Consider the following 19,221-nt stretch of genomic DNA (forward strand, 5'->3'; position numbering starts at 1 on the left):
GAAGGAAAAATCTATTTCTGGGCGAGCAGTTATATTCCTTTGAAATGGTGCTTAAGGAGCATTTCACTGGGCGGCACAGGGATTGAGCCCAGAAATAATGATAATAGATAATAAATGATAATGATAATAATAATAATAATAATGATTAACCATTAACAATTAATAATTTGATTATTAATTAATGAATAATAATAAAGGGATTTTGACGAAGGAAAAATCTATTTCTGGGGAGAGACCTGTGGCGCCCGGCGAAAAGTCCTTCTTGTATACCTTTTCTGATAAAAACCTTCCAATTATACCAGAGAAAGATAAAAGCATGGAATGCTGAGGTTACAACCCTCGCGCGAGCACCTTTTGGGTGTCGTGTATAAAGCAAAGGCGCGTGAAATCCACTATTCACAGGTTGTCTTCCATTTAGTTAATTCCTTCGCCAAAGGGATGGGCCGATACAGAGGCCCTAGACACATCCCCATCGCCGCACCACCCACGCCACGACGCGAGCGCCATCTGAACAACATCCTTCTGTATTGACCATGATGGCTTGGAAAGGAAAGGGTGGGATCGTGTAAAATAAGGGGAAGGGTTTCGCCGGGCGCCACAGGTCTCTCCCCAGAAATAGATTTTTCCTTCGTCAAAATCCCTTTTCTGGGTCGAACCTGTGGCGCCGGGCGAAAATGTACCAGAGAATGCCTTCCAAGCCCAACAATAACTACTAATTTAATAAGGGGAGAGAAACAACACCATGTAAAGAAAATCATATATAATTCAGGTAAGTAGGCATAAAATATAAACTAGCCACAGGGCATAGTGATAACAAGGAAACCTCTGAGTATCAGAGGAAAACATGCAACAAAACTGACATGGCTAAGAATATCCCAACTTAATAACAAGGGAAAACAATAATAGTTACAATCATATTAACCTACTGTAATATGTAATACACTTAGGGCTAACGAACCACCAAGGAAGCGGCGTCGTGGTGCGAGTGGCGGGTAGGAGGGAGAAGAGAAGAGATGGATGAAAGGAAGAACAAAAGATCAATGGGGAGAGATAAGGCTCCCAGCTGCAACCGTTGGATATTTAAGAGCCTGTAAGTTCTTTAGATAGTGGCGTTTGAAGACCATAGGAGATTTCCAACCCGTGTACTTCTTAAGGTTATCAAAGTCCATATTCTGGAAATAGTTGATGGAGGTAGCTATCGATCGGATATCATGAGCATGGGGAAATGAACCCGGATTGGCTTGTTTAATGAAGTATAGGATCTGTTGCCTAATGCCACGTATGGAAATGGTACCTCCTTGTTCTCTGATAAACAAGGGGCCAGACGATTGGGTAGCAGTCCTGGCTAAAAAGGCCCTGAGAGTGGTGACCGGACATAGAGAAGTATCTTGGAGAAGAGGAATAATCTTCCAAGGGGACCACCTATTTTGGGGGTCCTCGTTCTTAGCTAGGAACGCCCTGTCTGGTGAAAGAAGTACCTCACCTGAAGGGAGGAAATCCATGTTCTCTGAGTTTCGTGAGAGAGCTGCTAGTTCTGAGATTCTGGAACCCGAGGCCAAAGCTGTTAGAAATAAAGTCTTCCTAAGAAGAGTGATATAAGAGCAGGATTCGTTGTCCGTGTCGGAGGCCAGTTTGAGGACATCATTTAGAGACCAAGAGACCTTTTGAGGACGGACCGAAGGTCGAAGCCTAGCACATGCTTTTGGAATAGATGAGAAATAAGACTCCGCCAGGTTAATGTTAAACCCAACCAGGAAGACTTTCCTCAGAGCTGACTTAATGGTGGTTATAGTGCTAGCTGCTAGGCCTTTGTCAAAAATGGACCTAAAGAAGGAGATGGCTAAATTAGGAGTCATAACCGAATGGTCTGAAGTCCTTAAGAAATCCGCTAGTTTCTTAACCGCCGAATCATATTGGCGAATCGTTGAGTCCCTTTTGTCTGATTCTATAAAGAGGACATTATCTGGGTCGATGTTTGCGTCCCTACGTGCCGCAAACTTCATGAAATCCACAAAGTTAGGGTTTTGGCTATCCTTGAGGAATCTGACACAGTCCGTGTTTGGACCACCTGGGTCAGTTTGGGGAATGGGATCCGGAAGGGACGGAGTTTCAACTCGAGGAGGAGAGGAAACCAACTGCTCTTTGGCCAGTGAGGTGCCACTAAAGCTACTACCCCGTTGAAGGAGCGGAGTTTGTGCAAGACTTTCAGTAGAAGATTCACTGGAGGGAATAAGAAGATCTTCTGCCAATGGTTCCAATCCAGGGTTAATGCGTCCATGGCATAAGCCTGAGGGTCCAGGTTCGGTGTCACATAACACGGGAGTTTGTGATTGAGTCGGGTCGCGAATAGATCTACCTGGAGACCTGGAACCAGCCTGAGTATCCACCGGAAGGAGTGCATGTCCAGGGACCACTCCGATTCCAGTGGGCTCGTCCTGGATAATGCGTCTGCTATCACATTCTGGACTCCTGCTAGGTGAGTTGCTGACAGGAACCAGTCTTTGTCGGCTGCCAAGGTGAAGATAGTGACTAGGATCTGATTCAGGTTGGGTGATTTGGACCCCCCCCTGTTGAGGCAGTGGACTACGGCCGTACTGTCTGAGACTACTCTGATGTGGGTCGACCTCGGAGGGGAGATTCTCTTCAGGGTCAAGAACACCGCCATGGCTTCGAGAACATTGATATGGAACTGTCTCATGGCGGGTGACCAAGAGCCCTGACACATCTGATGTTGGGAGTAACCCCCCCAACCACTCAGAGACGCGTCGGTATGAATTGTCACTTGTGGAGAGGGGAACTGTAGAGGAACTGACTTGGAGAGGTTCCTCCGATCGGACCATGGTCGTAGTCTCATTTTCAAGACAGAGGGGATCTTCGAGGTCTTGTCTCTTAAAGGTATTGTCGCCCTCTTTCTCCAAACTCGATTGATGTCTTTGAGTTTGGCTTTTAATAGGAGATCGGTCAGTGAGGCAAACTGGAGTAGGCCGAGGACTCGTTCTAAAGCTCTTCTGGACACCTGTTTGTGTTTGAGAAAGTTCCTGACCTTGGAAGCTATCTCCCTCACCTTCTTGGGAGGAAGGGAGAGCTTGTGCTTTGAGAGGTCCCAACGGATGCCTAACCATTCGAAGAGGCTTGATGGTTGTAGGCGGGACTTCCGGAGGTTGACTTGGAAGCCCAGTTTGGAGAGAAAATGGAGTACCTTCGACGTAGCTCTTTTGCATTCCTGGTGCGACTGGGCCCAAATGAGCCAATCGTCCAGATAGGCGACGATTTGTATCCCTTGGTGTCTGAGTTGCTCGAGCACCGTCTCCCCCAGTTTCGTGAATACCCTGGGGGCAATGCTGAGACCGAAGGGCATGACTTTGAATGCGAAGGCTCTCTTGCCGAGACGGAAGCCTAGAAAAGGAGAGAAGTTTCGAGCTACTGGGACATGATAATAGGCGTCGGTAAGATCGATAGAGGTGGTGACGGCCCCACGGGGAAGTAAGGTCCGTACCTGAGAGATAGTCAGCATACGGAACTTGTCGCAAAGGATGTAAGAGTTGAGCTTCGACAAGTCCAGAACTACCCTCAACGCCGACGAGTCTTTCTTCGGGACTGTAAACAGGCGGCCTTGGAACTTCAGGGATCGAACCCGCTTGATTGCTCTCTTCTTGAGTAACTCCGCAGTGTACTCTTCCAGGATGGGAGTGGGTCTCTGGAAGAAGGTCACCGGTGGAGGAGGGGATCCCTGTGACCATTTCCAACCCAAGCCCCTTGATATTATGCTGTGAGCCCATGGACTGAAGGTCCAATGATCCCGGAAGTGATAAAGTCTCCCTCCTACCGGCATCACATCATTGGGAGGGAGTGAACTTAGGGCCCCTCCCTCCACGGGAACCCCTTGCTCTGGGCCCGCCGCGTTGGCGGAACTGTCCTCTACCTCTGGAACTCCCTCTTTGGTATCCACGAAAGGAACCGGAGGGTTCGTAGGCAGGGTTGTATGCAGGTGAGGGCATCCAAGAGGGGTTGGGCTGTGTACCAGGGGGAGCAGCGAGGTAGACTACCTGCTGAGGAGGCGCCTGTTGTCGAGAAGTCGAGGCCGCGGAAGGCTGTGGGGACGAGGTACCCCGGGCCGCTTTGTAAGGACTAAACCTCAGCTTCTTCTTGAAGAATGTGTGTCTCTGGGGTTCGAACCTCTTTTTGGCTGAGAGACCCCACCTTACCTGCAAATTCTGGTTTGCCCTCGCTGCGTCCTGAAGAACCTTATCCACCTCGGTCTGAGGGAAGAGGGTCTTACCCCAGCAGGAGGAAGCTATCAGTCTGTTCGGCTCATGCCTGATGGTGGCCTCCGACAGAACGAACTTCCTGCAACTAACCCGTGCTGACCAGAAGTCATGGAGATCTATTTGGTAGGATAGCAGCTGGTTCTTTGTGGCGACTCTGAACAGCGTTTCCTCTGGGTAAAGAGATGCAAGGGACTCCATGGAGGTGATGGATTGGAGGGACCTAGCAAGTCTAGTACGGGTCTCGAACTCAGTTTTGAGAAGACTCTCTATTAATCTGGGAAGCTTCTCAGAGAAAAGAGTAGAGGCACAGTCCGGGTCTAGTTTCCCCACCGTGAAGGTAGAGGCCGCAGCATCCCAGGCTGCCGAGGAACCCGGAATAAGCAAAGAGGTGGGGTCCGTCTCCTTGAGAGCCGGCATGGAAGAGCCTTCTTTGATGGCCTGTATAGTCAGCTCTGTGACTTTGTCTATGAGCGGCAAAGAGATGGAGGCCGCTGTCGTAAAAATAGTGTAGGAACCCTTGTGAGGGGTGAGCTTTGAGTTAATACACCCCCACTCTGATAGTGTTCTGGCCCAGATAGCCTGGGCCTGCTCTTTTGGAAATATGACCGTTTCCTTCGGTACCTTGTCCATACGGACCAATGCATGTTCCTTTAACCGTACAAAACCATTGAACGGGAATGCTAGGCCAGGGGGATAGAACTCCAGGTCCTCTAGAGGGCGGGTGCCCATGCCCTCCAGAGTTAGGGAGCCATCTACGAATGGAGCATGCAAAGCAAACCGCCAAGGATTGTTTTTATCGAAGGGCGGCAGCTTCGATGCGTCTGGGGCAGAAGGGGGAGGGAACTGAGTTCCGGCGCGGATCAGAGTAGCCATCATATCCTTAATCTCTGTTATTGCACCAGAGTGATGTTGAACTTGATCCCTGACCAATCCTTTGATCAGTTGGATGGGGAGGAGATCAGCCCAGGGTACCTGAAAGTCACCCGTTGGTTTTTTCTTGGATTTGGTAGACTTAGACTTCTTAGGAGTAGTGGTTTTACGAGGAGCAATATGAATATCAGGAGCTGTCGAGGGTCCGGGGACCGGTGACGTTGATACTGGCAAAGCTGAAGTCTTATAAGTTCGAAGTGGCTTCACCTTGGGTCGTACGGAGGCAGAGGGATCCCGAGGAGAAGCCTTAGAGTTATCAAAACCTAGAAAGGAAGAGGTAGAAGAGGGAGTAGGAGAGAAAAGGGTTTCCACCAACTCGGCACCACTTACCTGCTCGTCCCTGGGTTCTACGTCTATATCCAGACCAGCCATGTCCATTGGTACGAGGGTTTCGTCCTCCACGGAAATGGTAGCCCTGACTTCTTCAATTAAAGGGGCAGCAAGGTCAGGAGAGACTGCAGCAGTAGTCGAGCCTGGGAAGAGACGGGAGGCCATATCCCCATCGAGGAGATAGGGAGCGCCAGACGGGGCATTCCTGCCAAAGCCCGACACCCACGGCCGAAGAGTAGCCCTTGCTGACCGAAGAGAGACATCATCGGCCTGTAAGATTTGCAGTGATTAGTGATGGAGGAGGGGGTTTGCCCTCCTAAATATACTGTGTATATCATATTCATGTCTATATTAGTGTCTGCCAACGAGAAATAAGGAACAAAGGGAAAACCCACTTACATCATCATTCAGCAGAACTGACGACAACTCGTAACAGAACGAGCACAAATCCGGGAACCACACTGGGTATTGGGCCTGTCCCGGTTCCTGGATAAAGGGAATGGAGCAGTGGGCATGAGACCGGCAGAGGTCATGCCCAACGGGGTCGCTGAACGAGGCAGAGCATCCTTCAGCAGTACAACGGGCCTTCTGTAAAAGAAAGGAGACATGAGTCTGGTGATGCTTGAAACTCTGATAAGGGATAAAAACCTATTATTTTAGAGTTCTGGCACTCACTGAATTACCTAAGCACCCATATTGCCTTGACCAAACAACTAACTATTAACTTTAAGTTGATACTGCCCCATACCATTGTTGGCACTTTAAAATTCAATTGTCTGTATATTGTAATGCACCCAATTCTGTTAATGACATAAGGATAATAAGCTTAAAGTAATCCGCCGACCTCCAAGGGTCGGGGAAGCAGTGACATGCCCTTAAAATAAATACAAACACCAGCCTTAGCTAAAGGCAAGGCAAATATAAGTGTGAAGTGTATGGGCGACCTCCGGTGAAGCCGGAGCTCCGGTGAGGCCGGATCGTAATGAAATGTCCTGAATAAAGGAGCCTTAGCTAATTAGCTAAGGCAACTTTAAGTGTTAAGTGTTTGGGCGACCTCCGGTGACGCCGGAGGATAATGAGATGCCCTGAATAATTCAATTGTGGCTAATAATTCAATTGTGAAAGATAAAAAGCTAAGTCGTAGCTAAAGACTAAAGCTTAGATTATAGTAAAGCGTATTTACGATCTCCGGTGAGGCCGGAGGGAGAAGAAAGGTCCTGAATAATTATTGTGAATAACAACACAGTTGTAATAACAAAGGCTATTGTGGATATGGCCGTGGCCTGAGACCGAAGTAAGGGCCACCGGAGGGTCTTATCTAAACAATATGAAGCCCGTCCCATGTAGTAAACAATATAAATATAACAATAGAACGAAAGTTATTGAGAATCCCTCGTGGCGGAGTATAACTCAAGGCGGAGTGGATAACGTTCATAACTACTCCCGAGCCGTAACGGGGAGAGGGCGAAACACGGACCAAAATAACGCTAACAATTGAAAAGTCACGAAAAAATAAATAACTCGTAAGTTATCATCCACCCAGAGGGGGAGAGGTGAGGGAGGGAGAACCCGCTGACCGCACAAAACGGAAAACGGGAAATCCGCTCCCCCACCGGAGCTAAGAAAGAAAACGAGAGAAAGGGGTAACTCGTGACTGCGAACAGAAAACGGGGACCCCAATCTCTCGCTCTCTTGGACACAAAAACAGGACTAAAAATCACAAAACACTATTATAAACGTATAAAATAAAAATGTACATCCATATAATACTACGATCGAAGAATAGCATCCGTTAAAACTTAAAATAAATAGCACTGTTCCTTTAACCGAGTCGAGTGACGAACGCCTCGGGCGGTTACTAAACAAAAACAAAGCTAAATCGCTATCTCGATCGTAGGCTGGACTTACTTGCAAAAAGTACCATGAGCAAAAAAAATAAAAATAAAAATAATAACGGTTCTAAAGGCATAAGGCCAGGGACTTAACCAAGAACCTAAGTGACAGAGTACTAAACGGGCAGATAAAGATGAATTCCCCAACAAGTGAACAAACAATGGCCGCCATGAACGGCCAGACGGGGATAATAAAACAGACTATACTGGATATAAAACACAAGCCCGGTACAATAAAATACTGTCAAAACAAACTATGGTACTTAACATTGGAATGTGTGAAGATGGAGCTTCGGACATGACAAAATAAATCCACGATAGATAAAAAAGACCGAGAGCACAACGAAAACATTCAACACTTTTGAATTCCAAAAAGAAGGATGTAGTTCAGATGGCGCTCGCGTCGTGGCGTGGGTGGTGCGGCGATGGGGATGTGTCTAGGGCCTCTGTATCGGCCCATCCCTTTGGCGAAGGAATTAACTAAATGGAAGACAACCTGTGAATAGTGGATTTCACGCGCCTTTGCTTTATACACGACACCCAAAAGGTGCTCGCGCGAGGGTTGTAACCTCAGCATTCCATGCTTTTATCTTTCTCTGGTATAATTGGAAGGTTTTTATCAGAAAAGGTATACAAGAAGGACTTTTCGCCCGGCGCCACAGGTTCGACCCAGAAATAATAATAATAATAATAATAATAATAATAATCCAGTATCAGGGCCTAGGTATCAACAGGTACAAGCCAGGATTGTTGCCAACAAACTAGATACTTTCTCAGAATATGAAACTTGGTACAATAACATTCTCTGTACTTCCTACATTGGAGAGATGGCAGAAATATCACTCGCTCAGTGATTTACATTGAAGCTGGATGAAGACTTTCACGTTCATCATTCCCTGAGGTCTAGACAGGTTTGTGAAAGGGGTCCCTCTTCCATTACCTCATCCACAAAATTTATTTACAGATGCTGCCAAAGAACTTGTGGCATTGGGAAACTGATCTCTGAAATACAGTAGGAGGAAGAATGCGTGAATCATCTAAAACCCTTTGGGTCTTTCAGAACTATGCGTCTGACACGAATGTTGACCATTTTCACCACAGTCATACACCCTCTGGACAAAGGAAGGGTCAAATAAATGTGCCTATTTACAATGAAGATTTATATGTTGGGTGAGGATCTCAATGCCTCTTTATTGTTCCCATATTTGTACCGAGGAGGAACTGTTTTGGCAGACACCAAAAACCTTAAAAGGGACTTTATAATAAGCCAATTTTGTTTTCAATTGAAGATGAACCTGATCAAACGTGTATCTCAAAAGTAAATTTGCAATGAAGTATCACACCTAAAATTTTGAATCAATTGTATAATAATTATATAGATAATGTCAATGTTATGATCTGGATGTTGAGGAGCCCCTGTCCTTGACCTACTTACAATCATACTTTGAGTTTTGTTTGTATTCAACTTCATTCCCCATAATTTGCACCATGCACTAGGTTTAGCTAGATCTCTATTAAGGGACTGGGCAACCTCAGACATACATTCAGGGGATGGGATTGATGCAAAGAGAGTAGCATCATCAATATATGCAACAAGCTTGTTTTCTTGCCCAAAACACATATCGTGTATATAAAAGGAAAAGTATTCAGCTAGAATGCTACCCTAAGCAACTAGTCACTATGGGCAAATCAACAACTACTCCCTGCACTGTAGTTAAAAGTTCAATAATTATGCTAAGAAAAGATCGAAAGGAAGCACCAAATTCAAGACCAATCATACAAAAAGTTCTGACTGCAATCAAGAGATTTCTGTACAGCATTAGAAATTGTAAAAAGGACCACGTTCTCCAAGGCTTTCACAAAAGTCAAACTGCAAATTATGGGGCAGATTATTACCTTCAGCATACTTGTTTAAAGATTTTCCCCAAAAATGTGGTAACATCCCTGACTGGTGAATGCCAGACTAGGCTAACGAAGGGGGTTTGGGGGGAGAGACTATAGGTTTATCTGCTGAGTCATTAGCAGCCATTGCCTGGCCCTCCTTGGTCCTGGCTTGGGTGGAGAGGGGGCTTGGGCGCTGTTCATATGTAATATGATCAGTCTCTAGGGCACTGTCCTGCTTGCTAGGGCAATGTCACTGTCCCTTTCCTCTGCCATTCATGAGGGGCCTTTAAACTTTTAAACCTTTAAACTTTAGATAATATGAGATATATGGAAATTGATCAGTAATAAGCAGGATTAGAGTTACCACAAACATATCCTTTATTTCTATGGCTTTATCACCAACATTGGTTGTAACTCTCTATCCAACTCGTAGAATGTATCAGAATTCCTTTTTTAGGATTCAAACTGAGCTGGTCTGTTATAGGAGAGGAGGACCTATATCAAGAAATATTTTATGAGAACACTACTTGAAAGTTTGAAATGCTTAAGGTTTGAACTGATTTCCTTCCTGCCAGTAGTCTAAACATTTCTGGAGACAAATCCCTACTTAACATAGATTGGCCCAAGGAACAGAAAGAACCATAACATCAATATCGCTGACATTCAGAGGGAGACTTTCACATCTGGGCTTTTCTTGTACTCTTTCCACTTGGATCAAAAGATAAACATTCCAGGGTTAGATATCTGAAGACTTCTACTGCTGTCTTTTCTGTGAGTAGGGAGATGCAGAGATCATATAAAAGTTTTCTATACTGTACTCTTTGGACCCAATGCTTGAATGAAGGAGGCCCAGTACCAATGCTCATTATGACTAGATAGATTGGTCTGGCATCCTAACTGTATATCGTCTATTTTATTAAAAAGATGGAAAACAAATTTCCATGGTACCTTCTTTCTTCAGACTTAGAAAATGTAGGGATAAAAGTACAGTAAGCTGACAAGCCTCTCAGAAATTAGCTCCTTTATCTAAGATCATCATGAGCCAAGGAGTAGATCACCATCCAGATATGAAAGATAGATGCTTGTCCCAGAGAGACAACTAACATTCTTACCAATGCTGTATTGTCAGGCATTTCTGCTGCACCCACCAGTAGCTTTCTATTGGCCCCACCATCTCCCTCAAAGGCCTCAGCAGCCGACCTAGAATGAGAGGCCAAGACATCGTGATTCATTGGTTTGATTCTTGTAGGTGCTTGATTGGTCAGCATCAGACAACTAGCCTACTGTTTTCATAAAAACTCATCCTTGCACCAGAAAAAGAAAGAACTGTGGTGTACCCCTGTGCTATGCATAACCTCTTTGAGAGCATCTTCCCGCTGGTCACTTAGTATCATATTCAATAATGGCAGCTATGGCTTCAGCAGTGGAAGGTATATCTGAGGTAAATATTGGTGTCTATTAGTTGCAGACCCAATATCGAGAGGAGGGATATGCTTTATGGAGGTGAGCAAGTGTCCGCAGCAAAATTGGAGAAGATTTCTTTGAAAATTTTATAAGATTGAAAATTGGAATGTAAAGGAGAAGATATGAAATCCTCCTATGCAATGTAAATCTTATGATGTCAGGAAAGGAAGGAAAGAAACAAGTGCAGTCTGGAAAGTAACCATGTAGAAGCTATAGGATAGACTTTAGGGGTAAACTCACTCTTGTGTATTGAGTATAACAAATGAAACAAGAATTATTGAGGATTACAAGACATACGAGGAGGAAGAGATTATGGATTCCCTAAAACAGAAAGAATGGGGGTGATGTACCATTTTGTTTTTGGAGAGAAAGCCAGCAAATTGTAGAAACTCTCTTCCTTGGAGTACTGTACACATTAGATTGTGAAGAAGTTATTATCAATATCCTGGAGGAACTAAAAGTCTCTATTTTGTGATGCAGGGTAGAACAAATGATAAGAAGAAAGGAGGAACAGTGTGTCAGGAAAATATCAGATATCATAGTAGCAGAGCAAAGAGCTTTGGAAAGGCCTGAATATCTAGGAGAGGAGTTTTAAATTAAAACCTAAACCGTATTGGAATTCAAACAGAAAACTACAAAGTACAAAGAAATGGAGAGAACTCATTTCCTTCTTAATCCAGTAAAGGAAATATATAATATGAAACTGTTATTGATGATATTAGTTTTCAAATCTCTCATTTGATTGGAACCTTTTGTAAAATCTTCCCCCCCAAAATATTGCTTCATGTCTTTAAAGTGTTGTCTGCTGGTTGAATTATCATGAACATTTCAAAAAGGGTTTCTAGTTGTGACAAACAAGCAAGTGATTGTTTGTCCTAGAATTTCTATCCACAACAAACGAAATGTTTTTTCTTAAATTAAATAAAGCTAATGTAATATAGTCAATTTCGGATACATTTTAATGCAAGGCATTACTGGAAATTAAAATGCAAATAATATAAATCTACTTACATAAAAACATCACTGAGAGTCGTAACCAGAGAGAAAGATCCAATCTAGTACCTAATAGTAAATAATTAAGGCAGATTAAAATCACAGTCAGGTTATGGTAGCCATCAGTAGGATTAGATTGACATTAGAAATTTATATGGTTTCCCTTTGGTAGCAGCAGCAAATTTATCGCAAGACTCTCCACAGGTGTTAAATTGCATATAATAGCAAGCCCATGTAAACATGGAATACTTTGTATATACATAAATGATATACATTCTAAATCTCTAACCCATTTATGCCCTCCACTGTTTTCTACCTTTGAAGGTCTAACGTTTTTGCTTCCACCTCTTCTTCCTCTAATATCTTCTCTCGTTATACAGTTTGCAGATCTTAATTGTTTGTGAGGAACTCTGCCTTCTTCACTCATCTTTGTCTGGTTAGTAGGCATCAACTCAAGGCTTAGTACATTGTGGCCTTCACTGAACCCTTGACTCACACTCCGACATTTGTTATTCTTCTTCTTTCCACCGATATCTGTACATTAAGGGTTTGGTTATTAGCATCAGGTTTATAATTTGACAGAGGGTTTTTACGACTGCATGCTTTGCAGTCATCAACCACAGATATTGGTGGTGGGCCTAACATTTTGACTAAAAAGCAAGACTGCAAGGCAGCAACTGTGCTTTTAGTTGCTTTCTACAACATGCAGGATATACTATGGTAGTATACTAACACCCCTGCCGCAGGGCAACCTCCAAATTCTGTCACTGGTGCCCTTCAATTATCGTCTACCTAAAGGACATGCTGTTCCTTAACAGCCTGTTATATTTTGCTTTGAATTTGAACATTAATTGTGAAGAGATAAGAGTCCTTTCAGAGGTTTGGGCATGTGCAGTTGGTAGCCTCCAAATCTGATGTAGTGGGTTATTTCTTTTCTATGGAAATAGAGCATCATATGGTTAGTGTGGATCTATGAAAGGTTTTTTATCTTCTCTCATGATAGGAGTAATTATTATACCTTAATATAAAAATATAAAATCTTAAGAATGATTCTTTAACAGGTGAAAATGCATCCGAGACACTGCAGAAGGTTGCCTGGTATGTCTCCCTGATTCCGTCTCTGGCTGATATGACACTCTTCCCCGGAGCCTGCGATATTTGGGCCAATTCCGAGGTATGTCAATGATTCTTTATCTCCTCATGAAGAGTATTCTTTGTGTTTATAAGGTAAATGAAGTTGTTCCTATTTAGTTGATTCTGTTTGTAGCTTTTTGCATTAGATTCCATACTAATTCATAAACTAACTCTGCTAGCAATAGTTTTCTAAGAGAACAGTATACTGTCATTGGGTTTTGAAGAAAAGAAAAATGAAAACATCATTAATAGTCTAAAGTTGTGTGATTCTTTTGTCTCTTTCAGTGGAAAATATAAGAGAATTGGTTTATACCAAATGTAAAAGAGTCCATTTTTAAAAGTTCCTTAGTTTATCCATCATATTAAAGTTTCTTGAAAAGAGTTGAATCAAACTACAACTGATATCCCTTTCAAAGAAGAAATATAGTACTTGTGATCATGCAGTTATGGAAATGGATTGATAAAATATGCTATGCAATGGAATCATTTTCGTCAAGAAAGTACTTGTGTCATTCTTTAAAAGTATTTGTTCCTATACAATAATACAAACCATCTTCCTTTACTATAGGAGGTAGAAAACAGCAAAACCTGGAACCTGGCAGTTGAAATCTTTATCAAAGTGTAAACAAACCAGCCGGTTGTTCATTGGCTGGCCAATAGGTGGTAGCCGCCTCACTCTTTGGGCTGCCAGTGATACCAAGCGCTTTGACTTCAACCATCGTAGAGTGAGGCCATCCTTCTCTCTGCCCTGAAACTTTGTGGCAAAATTTCTAATTTGTTTACTTTGTCTCCTTGTGATGAATGTTGGGAGTGATCGCCCTCCCATTGGGCGAATTTCAGCAGGAGGAAGAAGAAGCCTGAAAGGGATTCTTTGCCTTCAGGATCTTCCTTGAAGTCGAAGAAGCCTAGGCCAACTTCTTTTCCTGGGACTCTTCATTCTGACTCTTCTTTTATGGCTTCTTCGGGCATCTAGCAAGAGTGGTAGAACTTTAATTCATGGGTAAGCCCAAGGGCAAGAGGATGTCATCTTTTCCCCTAGGGAGATGACAGCTCCTTCTCTTCAGGGTCAAGGTATGTGATGTGCCAGACAGACAACCAGTGGGCTAACTGGGTGCTCAGGTGCCGGAAGGGCGTGACCTCCAGATTGCATAAGAATATTAGTAGAAGAGAGAATCTTTACCAAAGGAAGGCCTTTATTACAGCACCTTCATTGTTCTCTCTGGAAGACACAGAGGAATGAAGGAAAGGCACCTAAGACTCCTTGATACACAGGGCAATGTCATTTCATGCCCTACAACCTCCAACATCAGGACAATCTGCCAGAAAATCGGCCCGTGCCACCTAAGAGGAGAGGAGGTGCACAGCCCCAACCAATCCTCAGGAAACCTTCTTTGTCCTTCACGCCTTACCATTCCCAAGGATGTAACCGAGAGGAAGGCTAGGAAAAAGGTAGACACATACGTTAGGATGGGCATTCAACCCACCTTGCCTCCAGTGGGGGATGCCTACAGAGAAATTGGAGGAGGTGGTGGTTTCCAGGAGATATCTCCTTCCAATCATCAGCTTTCCCTCTCCTTTGATTTCTCTCCCGGAGTCTAAGTAATCTTATCCACAGGGAACGGCAGAACATCTTGCCCTACAGGAAGACGTGAAGGATATCCTACGAAACGACACACTTGAGGAAGTCATCGACAAGTTGCGAGATTTCTTCTGGCAACTTTTCCTTGTGAAAAATGTGTCTGTAGGCTGTAGACTAGTCATCAATCTCTCTGCTTTGAGCACATTTGTTCAACAGACACCATTCAAAATAAAGACTCTGTACACAGTCATTCAGGCGATAAGACCAGGAACTTCCTGGTGATTTTGGACCTCAAGGATGCACACTTCTTAGAAGTACCTGAGAGTATTAGTCAACAAGGTTTACCAGCTTAAGGTCCTTTGCTTTGGTCTGTCTAGAGCCCCACAATTATTCACAGGGGTGTTGTACCTTGTCGTCTTAGGCTCACGCCAACGAAAACATGTTACTTCGCTACTGGGGTGACTGGCTGATAGTAGCGGATTACAGAGAGAACCTTCTCCCCCTTTGGGACAGGCTTCTCGACTTTAGTCAGGACCTGGGGGGGGGTCCCTGATAAATCAAGAGAAGTCCATCATCATCCCTTCCCAGAAACTTGTCCACCTAGGGATGGAGTTCAACACCATTCGGAGACAATTATTCCCATTAGAAGAAATGATTTCAAGACTTTCTTCAGTGTCCAAGTCTGCCAGCCCACTCTGAGCAGAAGCTCCTAGGTCATCTCTCTCCTCTGGAACAGTTAGTTTCAGGAGGAGGACTGCGGTTACAATCTCTTCAATGGAGACTGAAGTTATCATTTTCACAACACCTGGACAATACCCAGTTATTGGTCACCCTGGGAGCAGAAGCCAAAGATGATCTTTTGTGGTGTTAGGAAACCAACAACTTGTAGAAAGGAGTCTTGGTAATAGTCCCTCTTTTGGAGTTTCAAAACAGATGGTATCAGGAGTGTGGTCAGACCAGGACTGTGAAAACAACATCAATGTTCTAGGGTTAAGGGTAGCATGGCCAGCCCTATAGCACTTTTGGTCCCTTCTCAATGGTCACTCAGTGGGGCTGATGTGCAACCAGGGCCCTCAAGTGGGCGGAAGAACACTCAGTAGCTCTTTATTGCCCAATTCATTCCTAGGAAGAAAAATGTGGTGGCAGTCAAGGTGATCCAGAAAACACAGATAGGTGGCTCAGAATGGTCTTTATGTCGTCAAATAGCGAGGGGGATCCTGACTTTGTGGGGTTCCCCGACAATAGACCTCTTTGCCATATCCCTCAACAAAAAGCTCCCTGTCTACAGTTCACTGGTACTGGATCCAGCAGCAGCGTTTGAGCATGCGTTCCAGCATCCATGGGATGGTCTCAGTGCCTACATTTTTCTTCCATTTTGCCATCTAAAAAGAGTGCTAAACAAGTCCCTTGTGTCTCAAAACGTAGTTATGACTCTTCGTAGCTCCATTGTGACCTCACATGGACTGGTACACAGATCTACTTCACCCCTTAGCAAAGACGCTGATGGAACTTCCTCCTCATCCAGACCGGCTGTACCAACCACACATTAGAATTTACCACGGCGGTGAATTCTCTATGTCTTTTTGTGTGGAAGATATTCAGCATCTCCTATCACCGAAAGGCTTTTCTCGAGAGACAATATAACACATGTCTAGGTACTTCTGCAAATCCTTGTCTGCATTCTATCAGGCCAAGTGGGCTGTCTTCTGTGGTTGGTGTTGTGGAAGGGGTATCCATCTTCTCAGAGCCTCTGTACCAATACAGTAGTCACCGATTTTTTTATTTACCTATGTAAGGAGAAACTCTACTTTGTTAATATAGTGAAAGGTTATTGGTCAGCCTTGAGCCAAGTCTTTAGACTTAATGGTGTAGACATATTTTCTTTGGCGAATCTCTCTATGCTTAATTGGAGCTTGGAGCAGTCTTGCCCTCTAGTTGAGGTGAGTCCACAGTCTTGGAACATGGTTAAGGTCTTACCTTCCCTGAAAATGACATCTTTAGGGCTTTTGAGACGGGCATCAGATATGGACCTCACCCCAAAAACGCTGTTTCTGCTCGCTTTGTCCTTGGCCAAATGAGTTGGCAAATTCCATGAGCTCTCCTTCAACATCACCCATTCAAGGGGTTAGAGGGAGGTCTCTCTTGGTTTTGTCCCTCAGTTTGTCACCAAAACCCAATATCCATCTATTAGCAATCCAAAGTTTCTGTCATTTCAGGTTTCAAGTCCACGAAAAGTAATTGAAAATCTTGATCAGCTGTTGCTCTGTCCTGTAAGGGTGTTTATAGCTTACCTCAAACACGTCAGATCTGCTAGACCCCATCTGCAGCATCTTTTTGTCTTTAGTGGAAGAAACAAAAAGGTCACCAAAAACACTATCTCCTTTTGGTTGAGGGAAGTAATTTCACTTTGCCTTTCGTCTCTGGCTGAAAATGAAGTACGAATAAAGGTTTTCAACATCAGAGGTATTGGTACCACTTTAACCTTTCCACCCAATTTCTCTGGAGCGCAGGTTCTTCAGGCAAGTGTCTAGAAATGTTGGATGATGATTACTGCTCATTACCTACAGGATGTGACCCGCAGGTCCATGAAAACCTTTACTCTTAGGCCTGTTTTGGCTGCTCAGTAAGTAGTTTAGCTTCCTCAAGTAGCTTCAGGTCGAGGGCAGAGGTTACGAGTAAGTCTGGGTCAAACGTAATGAATGCTTGGCCTTTTTCATTTTTCTTTCAATCTTCTCCTCTTGGGGTACAACATCGGAAGCTTCGCTAGCTGGTCTCATTGTGAAGTGAAGGTAAGATCACTATGCTCTCAGCTACCTTATGAGTGTCATGAAGGGGTCTTTTCCCCTCACTCCTTTCAAGGGAGAGTATGTTGTATTCCTGCAAGCCTACTGATCCAAATATAGCCTTATGATGTTTGCTAGGTTATACCACAGAGGTTGATGACCAACTAAGTACTTTGAAACATGTCGTGTTCTAATCTTTTTCCTAGTTTTTGTTCACAGGGTGTAAGGAGCTTTGATTCTTTAGTTATCTCCCATGTAAAGTTCCATCCAGTTAGAAGGGGATCTCCTCCCTCCTAAGGATGTCTCCTACAATAAAGGACAAGGGATTGGATTATCGTGTAGGTGCAAATGACATTTTGAAAATAATTTATATTTTTCCTATGTACCCCTCATGATGAGGGGTATTTGATATCATGATTAGGGGTAGATGGACATGGTTTGGGCATGCTCTTCGCACTCCCCAAAAGAGATTAGTTCACCAAATGTTTACCTCAGCTCCACAAGGCACTAGAAGAATTGGAAGCCCCAGGCCTACATGGCTTAGGACCATAAAGTGCAAAGTAGGAGATGATGAATGGAGAAGTATTGAATTAAAAGCTCAAGACAGAGACGACTGGCAAAATCTAACCGAGGCCCTTTGCGTCAATAGGCGTAGGAGGAGATGATGATGATATAAACCTGAGTCCTTTACTCAAATTGGCCTGCCATCACCGCCCACAAATAAGTTCTTGCTGCAGTCAAAGTGCTTGGTATCACTGGCGCCTCGAAGAGTGAGGCGGCTGCCTCCTGGCGGCCGGCCAGTGAACTACTAGTTAGTTTTTTTTATACCTCGCTAAAGATTTTAATTGCCATGTTCCATCCTTTGCTGTGTTCTGTCTCCTATAGTAAAAGACGATGGTTTGTATGGTTAGGAAAAATACAGATTATTTTTAAAATCTTTTATGCTTGTGAGGAGTTCATGGTGTACCTTCAGTTTTATAGTATAGTGATACAATTACTCATACATAGCCTTTATTTACTCAAGAATTTAATGTTTGCTAATGTAGTTAGTACAGTCATTATTACATTCAATAAGAATGAATACATCCCTGGTAGCTTGGCTAGATTCTTTAGTTCTTTTGATGAACTAACCCTGTAGAAACTAGACTTGTTCCGTAACTGAAATACAAACCACGCTATTTATTATGGGTAATTACTTTCAGTGTAGCTGAAATGACGAGCCATTAGAATTTTAACGAGGGTTTATTACCCCACCACTAGTTAGCGGGGGGTAGGGAGGGTAGCTTGCTACCTCCCCCCCTCACACACACCTGTGATTGAGCTCACTTTGCTCTCGGCTCGGGTGGCAGTCGGACGTGTCCGCTTTCATCCTCGCCTTATTGACAGCCTTTGCTAATCTTTCTTTTTGCTTTTCCTTTGACAGAGTGTATGTGAAGTTGGCCTCTGCGATGCGTAAGTGTCCTGGATTACCTGACTGCCCTTGTGGCACGTATATGTCGGCGGTCGAAACGGACCCCCACACCTTGTGTACTTTTTGTAGGGGCCAGCGGTGTGATAAAGATAATGTTTGTGGTGAGTGTAGGGAGTGGTCTACCTCCCAGTGGGAGAGGTTTTCTCGGCGCCGGAAGAAGAAGTCCAGACGGGATATTTCTCCTTCAAAGGTTTCTTTGAAAAGAGAAAATCCCAAGGACACTTTTTCCGTGGCCCAAACCTCCTCCGAAGCTCCCACTCGATCGGTTTCTCCCGAGAAGCTGTCGAGTGATAGCGTAGGCCGTAGTACTGTTGACCGATCTCAGGGTGTGGGAGAGGGAGTTGCCTCCCATAGCGAGGCAGCTCCTCCTCCTCCCCCGGGGGAGGATATTAATGTACCTGTATCTAATGATGATTTGTTACAGCTTTGGGCTTCCTTGGGGCTTCAGGGTTCGCCCTCCAAGGAAGCCTTGTTTGACATGATCAGGTTGGGG

General features: G+C 44.1%; 2 protein-coding genes across 5 annotated transcripts in view; one reads left to right on the plus strand and one right to left on the minus strand.

The window, feature by feature from the left end:
- The window catches only part of LOC137625393 (coiled-coil and C2 domain-containing protein 2A-like), a 256,721-nt gene that overhangs the window by 205,081 nt on the left and 32,419 nt on the right, over nucleotides 1-19,221 (plus strand). For all 4 annotated transcript variants that reach the window (XR_011040859.1, XM_068356265.1, XM_068356263.1 and 1 more), the window contains exon 22: nucleotides 12,823-12,935. Coding sequence is in view for 3 of the 4 variants with exons in the window: in XM_068356265.1 (XP_068212366.1) it covers nucleotides 12,823-12,935 (113 nt within the window). In the remaining variant the exon portion in view is untranslated. The remainder of the gene's footprint in view (nucleotides 1-12,822; nucleotides 12,936-19,221) is intronic.
- Nucleotides 3,706-8,055, minus strand: LOC137625392 (uncharacterized). Its single transcript, XM_068356262.1, has 3 exons — nucleotides 7,688-8,055; nucleotides 5,928-6,116; nucleotides 3,706-5,798 (listed from the first exon to the last, which is right to left on the minus strand). The coding sequence occupies exons 1-3, from the start codon at nucleotides 7,718-7,720 to the stop codon at nucleotides 3,837-3,839; spliced, it is 2,184 nt and encodes a 727-aa protein (XP_068212363.1). The 5' UTR covers nucleotides 7,721-8,055; the 3' UTR covers nucleotides 3,706-3,836.

This window comes from Palaemon carinicauda, chromosome 32 (assembly GCF_036898095.1).
Source record: "Palaemon carinicauda isolate YSFRI2023 chromosome 32, ASM3689809v2, whole genome shotgun sequence".
In the NCBI taxonomy this organism is placed as follows: Eukaryota; Metazoa; Arthropoda; class Malacostraca; order Decapoda; family Palaemonidae; genus Palaemon; species Palaemon carinicauda.